The following is a 10617-nucleotide window of genomic DNA, read 5'->3' on the forward strand; positions in this document are numbered from 1 at the left end:
TTTCACCACTCGTACGATTTTTGTGCTCCTAATGGGTAACATCAGCCTTAATAGTTCCATTTAATTAGTGACAGACAAAAACGACCCTTGGGCGGTTGGATACATCTTGATCGCCTCATGGCCAACACGGAAATAAGCGATCGCGGCAGCGCCGAGTAGCGAATTCATCATCGGACTATCTGAAATCGGTTTGAAATTCTCCGAACCCACCACTGGGGTACAATTTTAATTAAAATTGATAATTTTTTGGGCACTGCAAGTGTCACGAAAACATATTGCCAAATATGAACCGTTGTGTGGCGCAGTTTTGATAACAAAAGGGTTTCCAGAAGAATTTTATCACGCCGCCTTCGTTTCGCTAATGAACATTTCCGCAAACGTAGTTCAAAAATCAGTCCAAAAAATCATAGTATTTCTAATTCATATTTTATTGTTGAAGGTTAGGGTACGATTTTCTATAAAAAGGAAGCAGACGGTTTTTAAAATTAGATTGGAAAGGGAATAAAATCACAAAAGAGCCAAATACAGTGGATAAACTATATATATACATTTCAGGTTTCAATGCAGTAACATATTTATTGGACATTTTACGGGAAGATAACATTTGTAGACCCATTTCCATGGTTAGAAGTAAATGGATGAATGTCATAAAAGCTAACACTTCCCACCACAAAGTACATGAATTCCTTTCAAGCAATGCATTTGACCTCCACCATGAATTGGATCGATTTATTGGGTATTTAAATTGGATGCGATTTTGTAAGGATTGTGGTAAGGATGCGAGCTATTGGGACGGCCTACACGGAACAGGCGATGTAGTGGTAGTTGGTCTGGGTGCATCCCTGGTTGCGCTCGTCGAAGTAGTAGCCCGCTGGGCATTGGCCCAGGCTGACGGTCACTCCGCCGGAGCAACGTCCATAGCTCTGGCAATCGCCGGCGACGTTGACGTAGGTGATGTTGGTGCCCACACACCTGTCCAGCTGGCAGCGCACGTTGAGTCTGTCGCGGCACGAGAGCTTCTCGAAGTCGAAGTACTGGCCCAGTGGACAGCTCAGGTGCTTGGGCTCCGTGTCGTGCTTGCCGGCGACGGGGCTGCCACAGATATAGTAGTGGGAGCAGGACTCCTCGTCGGCAAAGTAGCCAACGCGAGCGGATCCGGAGGCACTGTCCAGGCAGAAGGTGTTTTCCGGTTCCGGCAGGGCGGCACTCTCGTAGCAGGACACCTCGGCCACATCCACGCAGTAGCCGAGATTAGCATCGTAGGCACTGGCCAGTGGACAGGCTTGGCTGTGCAAGACCTCGCTGACGCACTCGTAGTACTGGTCACAGTGGACGGGATCGGCCAGACGGGTGTTGTTCGGCAGGGATCGGCAGGCGGGACTGGTCTTCTTTGTCTGGCTGACGGGGCAACGGTACTGCTTCTCGTACACGCAGGACCGCGATACGGGGTGGAAGATCAGCTCGTTGGGGCAGTTGGCCTTGATCTGCTTGTGCGACTTGCACAAGATGTAGCCGCGGCAATCGCTGCTGCTGGGATCCACGATGAAGGCGCCTTCCGTTTCGTTGGCGCACAGGTTCGTGGCCTTGTCCGCAATGCCGTCGGCATAGGGACACACCGCGGCGCTGGAGGAGGCCAGGATGCAGCGGCCCAGCTCCTTGTTGTAGTTTAGTCCTGCGGCACAGCCGCCCTGCTCCAGCACGCTGTAGTTGCTGGCGCACCGCACCCAGTTGTCGCAGGTATTCGGTCGCAGGAAGCTCGTGTCCTGCGGCAGCAGGTCGCACATCTCGACCACCGATAGGTACTCAAAGTCCTCGATCACGCCGCCCAGGGCACTGGCCACAAGCAGCAGCGACAGGACACCGCTAACTGCAAGTAGAATCGAAAATCGTGTGAACATGATGAATATCCAGTGTGCTTTACCCTTTTTAACCCCGAAACTGTGAGTCAATTTTAAAATTTACGAACACTACTCTTCTTGCCAAAAAGCCCTATCAACTTAAAAACTTAATGTTTGAAGGTTTTATATGTAGATTTTTGAAGAGCAATCCTTTCAAATGAAATCCATCACTTTCAACGTTCAGCTGGCGTCCCACTTTGGCATACCTCTATTCATGTTGTATATCCTTGGGCTAGCTTGGATCCTGGTTTCTCGAACGTCCCGTTGCGATCTTGGCGGCACTCACAACTCAAATGATACTGCACCTTCGGAGGCTGGAGCTCTTAAATATGCAAAGGCCATTCTGCTCGAAAAACAATTTCCAAAATGCACACGCTATCTCAATCAGAGCTCCAAGATAGCGCTGATTTTTCGTTCTTCGATTTTTGATTTACTGATGTACGATAGCGGGGCCGCATGTAAATTACACGGCAATAACATCGGAATTGCCTCTTTCGCAGAAGAACAGGCTCCTGCTGGTGGTGGTGGTGGTGGTGTCGCATCGGATTGATAAGGGAAAGATATCCAAGATCTCAGTGCCATTGACGGTTCTCGAACATCTGAGAATCGCTGGAATACTCATCTCCAGACCGAACTCCCAATCTCATCGAATATCTAAATTCGGAGTCATTTCTCTTTGAATACTATTATTATTATTTTGTATCATTTTGTTATTTGATACACTATACTATACCATTCTAGACTATACATATAGAATTCAATATCTAAATGCTGACGTCAATCAAGTAACTTATCCAGAAATTTCCGAAGCAATGGGGTTTAGCTGTTCCACCTTCTTCTTCATACAATAGATGGAGGCCATTGAATTATGGAAATTTTTAATTAAGTTAGCTTTGCAGATAACATTTACAGATACCCCTCCTGCAGAAATCATATTTACATTTTGAGGCCCATTTTCTCTGAGCCTCTTTTTGAAGGATTTTCTACCAAAAAGGCGAACAACTAACTAGGCAACAATTTGCCTAGCTCTAACTAAACGAATTGCGATTGGTCGAAGTCAACATTTTTATTAGTTTCTTTTGAATGCTTTCAGCATTGGGATTTATTTGTGTATTTCATAAAGGGTATCTCGGCAAACAGACATGGCTGGAGGAGATGCTCGTGCACTAGCCGTCTACTCACAAATGGCGTAATCGGGTTTTGTGGTGGTGCAGATATTGTTCACCTCGTCGTAGAACGGTGAAGCGGTGGGACAATTTCCGGTCAGTCCGCTGGAACAGATTGTGTAGCTCGTGCAACCCTTAACTGCCATGAATGGATTGTTAACGTTCCCACATCGGTTCTGGGTACAGACAAAGGAGGCTGGTGAAACGCACTTGCCGGCATCAGCATTAAATTGGGTACCAGTGGGACATTGGTTCCAATAGCCAGTGGCGCCTCCTGCTGCACAGTAGTAGTACCCATAGCAGGTTGCACCATCTGAAACGTACTTGTAGGTAACACTCTTCCCATCTACAGTAATTTTGGGTGCGGCATTAAAAGCTGTTGTGGCACAAGCAGTTGTACTTGTTTGGCCAACAGTGAACTGGCCAGAGTTTCCACTGTTTGAGTCTTCGCCGGTGCACGGATTCGTCGACTGGCACAGGCCAGTGACCCTATTATAGTAGGGATTGGAGCTGCTGGAACATTTTGCGGACGTGCCATAGCCGTCGATGCAGTTGATGTAGTTGCCGCACTGGTTCGGATCGCCTACATAGATGTTGGACAACATGAACCGACAGATACTGTCCTGCGGGCAGGCAGGTCCCCAAACACAGGATCTGCTGGACGCCGAGAAGACGCCGCCGGTACCGCAATCGCCATAGGAGATTTGTCCCGTGCCATCGCAGTAGCCGTATTCGGTGCAGTTCAACGGATTGGCCACATACATGGGAGACTTGACGGTGGCGCATGTCTTCACGGCACTGGTGGAGCACGCCGTGGTATTAGGGGAAGCACAGCTGCCGGTCTGCGCGTTGAACACCAAGTCGCCGGCACAGGTGCCCCAGGACACAACCTCCTGGTTCTTGCAGTATCCCCAGGCACGGCAGCTGCTCGGATTGCCGATGAATCCATTGCCCGACCACTGTTTGCACAGGTCAGTCATCGTGTAGCCGGTGGCCTGCGACGCCATTAGGAGACAGGCCGCCAGGACACAGATCCTCATATTGATTGCTAAATGGGGGAGACAGGTGAACAATGAATTATTAAATAAAATATAGACAATGGGCATTCATCAAATACGTGTATATCACTCTTATGCCGTGCTTGTATAATTTGCTTATACTTAATTATGCAAAGTAGTTATGCTAGAAACGACCAATCGATAACTTTCAATTAGCGGCTCTAAAATTGGTTAAGCCTTTGTGTATTTTACCCAACACGTTTAGCGTTTTTGGATAAAAAGCAATTGAGGACAAAAGTAAAACTCAATTTGACTAACAAATCCAGATTTTAAAACACTTTAACCATTTTTAAAAGCTATCTCCTTTGCAGGAGAATTTTGAGCGCCTTTAAACCATGTTCAAAACCAACTTTTTTTTCAACTTTAGGCCAAGCAAGACGGCTTGAATACTGTGCACCAGGTGATAACTGTATCCGTTCTTCGAGCCAACGTACCTCCCATCTTGGAATGCTAATATTTTTGGGGACCAATTCGCTTGATAGACAGACGACCGAAGCGAACGTTCCGAATTCGTTACTAACTCAATCAATAGCAGCCTTTGCGTTTTTATAGTTGGCGATTCGCCGCGCGAACTGGGTGGGTAATTAAAAAATTGTCAGCCAGATAAGCCCGCCGCCAGTAGGGCGTTAGTATCGAAATTAATGCTAGATAAGATTCTAAGGTCTGGGGTAAGCCACGCACCTTCCATCCCTCCGAAATTGTTGGGTTAGCTCCCGGTTCGAAGCCGTTGGACGTCGAAAGTGAAACTAGCGGACCCGGCCGAAATGGACTGGCTTATAAGCTCGAATCGTATCTTGGCCAGCGGACTCCATACATACTATATACTATATTAGTCTAGTTTTTTTCACATATTTTTATACGTTTCTTCACATGACAGCCGTGGCGGAATTTGGATTATCAGCTGCTGATTGCGAACCCTCTTTGTCTATAATTGTTTTTTAATTTCGAAGAAGTTCGAGGAGGCGGGGAAGTGTCACGGCTCTTATTGATCACTCAGTGGTGTTTCCCTGGTATCTTGGCACTCATTTTAGCAACACGACATTAGTTAGATATCTCAATTTGAATCGCACTGCGACTCTTGACTTGAATTGAGTAGTCTCTTTTCTCTGGAGGTTATCAGGTTCGGGGGAAAAATTACCGAGCTACAAGTGTTTATATTAATAGCTTGTCCAAGGGAAATAGCTCACCTTGCTGGACGGAAATTAAAAATTATATAGATATTTATTTATTTATGTGAATTATACAGTTTCGGAATGCATAATTTTTTTTTTTAATTTTATTAATTGGAATTAAAAACTCAAATGCAAGTGTTCTGAAAATTTATTAGCACGCTGCAGAAAAAGTAAAAACGATCTATAAAAATAATTGATGTTTAATAACAAAAACGTATTTTATAGTCAGTTTTAATTTTCCGTTAAATTATTTTGAATCTATGCCGCCCTATTTTATTGTTTCGCCTAAAAGCAAGTTTTGCCCGTTTTGAAATTCGCCCATAAGTATGCAATGACATTTAAACAAACACTTAACTCAATACTTTTTCCAAATCTCAAAGCATTTTCGAAGTATTGGTTATTCTTAGCTAAAAATTAAAATTCTCAAAAAATAATTCAAGCTACGTGCGTATTTACTTTTTATTTTTAGTTGGTAGAACGCTTAAAATGTTTTTTTTTTATATTATAGAATGGAAGTTCTCGATTAACCCACTAAGACTTGTGAATTAAACCAGCTGATCTTGCTCCTTGTTTTACTACTATTTTTTGGCTCAATTGATATCTTATCAACTTCCTATTTGATTTACCGGTAGCCAATTGGCAATCTGCAAATTGTTTATAAAATAAGCATTCGCTACGACTGAAAATCACCCAGTGATTTAGACAGGAAATGCAAAATACATTTCTTCTGAATTCAAATCTTCTGAATGCTTCTTAAAAACATTTAGTTCCCAAATACAATTGTATCAAACATTCCCATTTATTGCGTTCTATTTGTTACACTTACCTGCTCCTTCAAAAATATTCTAATTATTTAGAAATATATATCACTTAAAAGATATTATATAGGAAATCCCTAAACAAAATCAATACATTGTAATCTTCCAGCTTTTAACACAGTAAGTTATAGGTAAGTGACATGTTTTCATCTTGATTGAACCCATCTTACCCATTTGAATACCCCTCAAAAACCAATCCGCTTATCTTGCCAGCAAAAATTGATTGCTGCTTATCCTCTAATATTTATAAGTAATCGCAGGTCGTCGTTCAGATTCAGTACTAGTTTATGCTTCGTCCAAAGTTGAGCTGCGATGGAAAGTGAGTGGATTGCGAGCTACCAGTGGAATAGATCTAACCTTATTGTGTTTTCAAATTGCAGAATTTGGAGCTATCCTGGGCGTGGCACTGGTGCTACTGCTCCACAGCCTAGATGTGGTTAATGGCCGGAATGAGGACATCTGCCGCTTGTTCTCCAACAATACGGTGATCCGAGATCCCGAATCCTGCAGTCAATCGATCACGTGCATCGATTCCGTCAGCTACTACAGTACATGCACGGGATCTACTCCGTTTTTCGACAAGGACACGGGCAAGTGCGTCAAGTCACTGTCCACATCCACGTCCAGCTGCTCGATATCCTGCGCGGATCGGAACAAGCAATTCCTGGCCGACCCCAAGTCCTGCTACGGCTACTATTACTGTGCGGACGAGGAGACGGCCATGTACGGCACCTGTCCGTCGGAGACGCACTTCAATGCCACCACCCAGATGTGCTCCCGCCAATACGAATCGGACTGCACCACCAGCAGCTTCGAGTACTGCAGCATTGTTAAGAACGGCGTAAACTTCGACAATCTGCAGGGTTGCCATATGTATCACGTCTGTGAGAAGGGTGTCCTGAAGTACAAGACATGCTCGAAAACCTATTATCAGGCCAGCACGGGCGAGTGTGTGTCCAAGGCTCTGGTGGATTGCGATGCCCATCCGCTGCCCACGAATGTTTGCGGAACGGCCAGTAGGCCCTACGAGAACAAGTTCGTCGCGGATGAGGCCACCTGTCGCGGCTACTTCTACTGCGCCAAGCAGAAGGATGGCACCCCGGACGCCAATCCGGTGTGGAACCAGTGTCCCCAGGACAAATTCTTCGATGCGAGCAGCCAGATGTGCATAACCCCCAGTTCGGTCAAGTGCTCCTACGATCGTTGCGACGGTCGAACTGCTAGTTTTGTCGTTAGTGCCACCAAGGGCTGTCGCAACTATCTGAGCTGCTCCGACGGGATCACCGTGAGCGAGAGGTCCTGCGGCAACTACTTCTTCGACGATCAGCTGGGCGCCTGCACTCCCAGTGTCCAGACCTACACTGCGTGCAAGTCGTAGTCGTGTGTTTCCAATAAAGCTCAGAATTCATTAAGACGTTAATGGAGTGTAGTAGTTCGGATTCTTTCGGGGAATGTGGGACTTGGATTGTCATAGATATAGATACTAGGCTCTCTAACAAGTACGTGTTTGTTACTTTCGCTGGAAGCCAGTATCTTTGCAGTAACTCGAGGATCGTAATTGAGATAGGTTATTTTTCTAACAGTTTTTATAAGAATGTAGATTGTTTACGCTGCTCTAATGATTAAGATTAGCTACCGAAAAGTACAAAATTTTTAAACAATCAGCAACATCTAGTTCGAAATTCTAATAAATAATATCTGATGTGTGTGTGAAGAACACTCGCATTTTGATTAATATTCTTGAAAAATTCAACTGAAAACTAGGTAAATGAGCAAATAGCATTTCAAGAATTCACTCTATCATGGAAACTTTTCTTGCAGGTGTTACTAATGAAATAGCATGGCCTCATAAATGATAATCACTGTCCTATTCGTTGCTTACAATCAATGTTTTCAAAAGTTCTGATTTTCCAAACAAAAACCTATCGAAAGCGACAGTGAAATGGCAAGGCAGTATATTTTAAAAGTTTGTCATATTTACGGCACGATAACTGCTGACCGTTTAATCGCATCAGCGATAAATATATTTATAGTTCAATTAATTAACGGCCAAAAGGAGGTTCATTTGACTCGAAACTACCGTGGGTATACCTCCTTAACTTTCCTTTTCGATTTAAGTTGCTTAAATTCACTATGAAAGTGAGTTGTTAAGGAATCTGCAGTCAGATGTCTCGATTTCAATCACCAATTACGATCACTTGAAGGGTTTTACCTCCTTTCGCACAACATTGATAAGATTTGCTCATAAGAGGGGCAATAAAGCGCCGGTATCAGCAGAAGCAACGGCAACGATAATGTCTGCTAGTTAATATAAGCTTCTTCCATTCACGAAACTCCATTTAGTAGGGCGTAATTAGTTCCCGAGGCCACTCGATCTATTCTGTTGCAAATTAAACCAAAGTTTCCCCAGCAATCAACCATGCTAAGTGAGTTTTATCAACCCATCCATTCACCACCGTGAATATTTTTTTATTCACCCTTGATTCAGCCTTGATTTTTAGTGAAAGGTGACAGCTTTTTTAAAGATACAATTAAAATGTATCTAGAATCTGTTTTGATGTAATATGTCCCTAGAATTCTTTAAACAAATTATTTGATAAAATAATAGCACTAATAGAGACAGTCAATTAATTTTTATGAGTATTTCATTGAATGTTTTTAAGAATTTCAATATGTTTTGAACAGTATGACATATTTTTATTACGGGTAGATTCCGTTTTAAAAGGTGTGCTATATCATTCTAATATATCGTGATCATATATCATTCGTAGACCTCAAACGTGGAGTGCTTCTCGGATGCGTTCTCTGGCTGGTGGCTTCGGTAGCCCTTTCGGCGAGTGCCGGTGAATACGAGGAGCTGTGTCGTCTGTTCAAGAACGGGACCAAGGTTCGGAAGCCCGGCACCTGCGACCAGTACATCCAGTGCTACGATGGCAACCGCACCGTCCTGACCTGCCCCTCCAACCAGTCCTTCAATCCCAGCAAGGGTAGTTGCGTGGACACGTTGGCCAACAGCAACAAGTACTGCGGCAATCGCTGCGAGGGATTGGATGGCGAATGGGTGGCCGATCCGACCGAGTGCCACAAGTACTTCTACTGCATGAACGGCGTACCGCTGGCGGGGATGTGTTCCGGGGGCCAGCACTTCGATGAGAGCACTCAGTCCTGCCTGTACGGCGTGGACTCTATATGCGTGGATGTAAACAACATTTGCGAGCTGGTGGCGGAAAATACGAAGTTCCGGAACGAGAACGACTGCGCCTACTATTATGAGTGTGACAAGACCGGGAACCATGCGTCCAAGAGCTGCACTATCACCTCCAAGAAGCGCGAGTATTTCGATGTGGAGAGCGGCAAGTGCGTGGAAACCAATAAGGTGGAGTGCACCGCCCATTCGAAGGAGAACATCTGCACCAGCAGCACAAAGATTACATTCAAATCAGACCAAGCCACCTGCCGTGGATACTTCGTCTGCAAGGCCCTCTCTCCCGTCGCCGACCTGGATCCCCTGTGGATGCAGTGCCCCGAGGGCTACTTCTTCGACGAGGATCGGCAGCTCTGCGCCAATCCCACGTCTGTTGTGTGCACCCACAACAGATGCGACGGACGCGGCACGATGCTGGTGACCAGCAGCAGCAACAACTGTCACAACTACATCCGGTGTGTGGACAACAAGGAGGTGACGGAGGAAACCTGCCACTGGGATCACTTCTTCGACGAGACAGTGGAGGCGTGCTCCTCGAAGATCATCTACGATAAGTGTTGCGATGACCGGGACTAAACAAAAAATATAAATAAAGGTGCAAAAAAACAATGTAGTTGATTCTCTGGGCGATACCCATTAATCGTAGAGTAAAAGCAAAGACACTAGAAAGATGAAAAGGGTAAGAGGGTATACTAGATTGGTTGAAAGTATGTAACAGGCAGAAGGAAGCGTTTCCGACCATATAAAGTATATTCATATATTCTTGATCAGGATCAATAGCCAAGTCGATGTGGTCCTGTCCGTGGAGCAAACATAAATAAATAAAACACAAATAATTCTACGCCCTTATTTTTAAACTGCAACTCCCACAAGCCAACCAAAACAGTCACGCCCCCACTTTTGAACAATTTTTAAATTATTGTTTTTTTTTTCAATTTCTACTAATATTCAAAAATATATTGAAATTTCTCGAACTTCCAGCTGTGTAACAGCTATATGATGGTCGGTGATTTCGGCTATAGCATTCTCTTCTGTTTCTATTTTGTTCAAAACATTTATTTTTACGATTTGGCTACAGACTTTAATTTTTGGGGAAAATACATTAATAACACACATTTAAAATTTAGCCCGTATGGTACGCATTAAAAATAGACTAACAACACTTTTTTAATCTGTTTGTAAGTGAAATTGAAGCGAAGAGGTGTCGGTATAATGAAGTTATTTCTAAATTTAGAAATCAATTAGTTTTATCGTTCTGTTAATCAGTTACCAAAATGTAGAACAACATCCACTAGGAGCC

At 44.2% G+C, this 10617-nt stretch overlaps 4 protein-coding genes across 5 annotated transcripts; 2 read left to right on the forward strand and 2 right to left on the reverse strand.

Annotated features, from left to right (window-relative positions):
- Positions 1 to 549: 549 nt before the first annotated feature.
- Positions 550 to 2209, reverse strand: LOC6616253. Its single transcript, XM_002040581.2, has 2 exons — positions 2105 to 2209; positions 550 to 1867 (listed from the first exon to the last, which is right to left on the reverse strand). The coding sequence occupies exons 1-2, from the start codon at positions 2112 to 2114 to the stop codon at positions 798 to 800; spliced, it is 1080 nt and encodes a 359-aa protein (XP_002040617.1). The 5' UTR covers positions 2115 to 2209; the 3' UTR covers positions 550 to 797.
- A 735-nt stretch (positions 2210 to 2944) lies between these two features.
- Positions 2945 to 4908, reverse strand: LOC6616254 (peritrophin-44). 2 transcript variants are annotated; one of them, XM_032718705.1, is made up of 2 exons: positions 4804 to 4908; positions 2945 to 4112 (listed from the first exon to the last, which is right to left on the reverse strand). In XM_032718705.1, exons 1-2 carry the CDS (start codon positions 4808 to 4810, stop codon positions 3073 to 3075), a joined length of 1047 nt encoding a protein of 348 aa, XP_032574596.1. In that variant the 5' UTR covers positions 4811 to 4908; the 3' UTR covers positions 2945 to 3072. The 2 variants fall into 2 exon arrangements, with proteins under 2 accessions (XP_032574596.1, XP_002040618.1); XM_002040582.2 differs by lacking the exon at positions 4804 to 4908 and adding an exon at positions 4557 to 4657.
- Positions 4909 to 6363: 1455 nt separating this feature from the next.
- On the forward strand, positions 6364 to 7532 carry LOC6616255 (peritrophin-44). Its single transcript, XM_032719333.1, has 2 exons — positions 6364 to 6431; positions 6493 to 7532. Exons 1-2 carry the CDS (start codon positions 6425 to 6427, stop codon positions 7488 to 7490), a joined length of 1005 nt encoding a protein of 334 aa, XP_032575224.1. The 5' UTR covers positions 6364 to 6424; the 3' UTR covers positions 7491 to 7532.
- Positions 7533 to 8431: 899 nt separating this feature from the next.
- Positions 8432 to 9926, forward strand: LOC6616256 (peritrophin-44). The gene is made up of 2 exons (XM_002040584.2): positions 8432 to 8538; positions 8884 to 9926. Exons 1-2 carry the CDS (start codon positions 8532 to 8534, stop codon positions 9891 to 9893), a joined length of 1017 nt encoding a protein of 338 aa, XP_002040620.1. The 5' UTR covers positions 8432 to 8531; the 3' UTR covers positions 9894 to 9926.
- Positions 9927 to 10617: the final 691 nt, after the last annotated feature.

This window comes from Drosophila sechellia, chromosome 3L, assembly GCF_004382195.2.
Source record: "Drosophila sechellia strain sech25 chromosome 3L, ASM438219v1, whole genome shotgun sequence".
NCBI classification, from domain to species: Eukaryota; Metazoa; Arthropoda; class Insecta; order Diptera; family Drosophilidae; genus Drosophila; species Drosophila sechellia.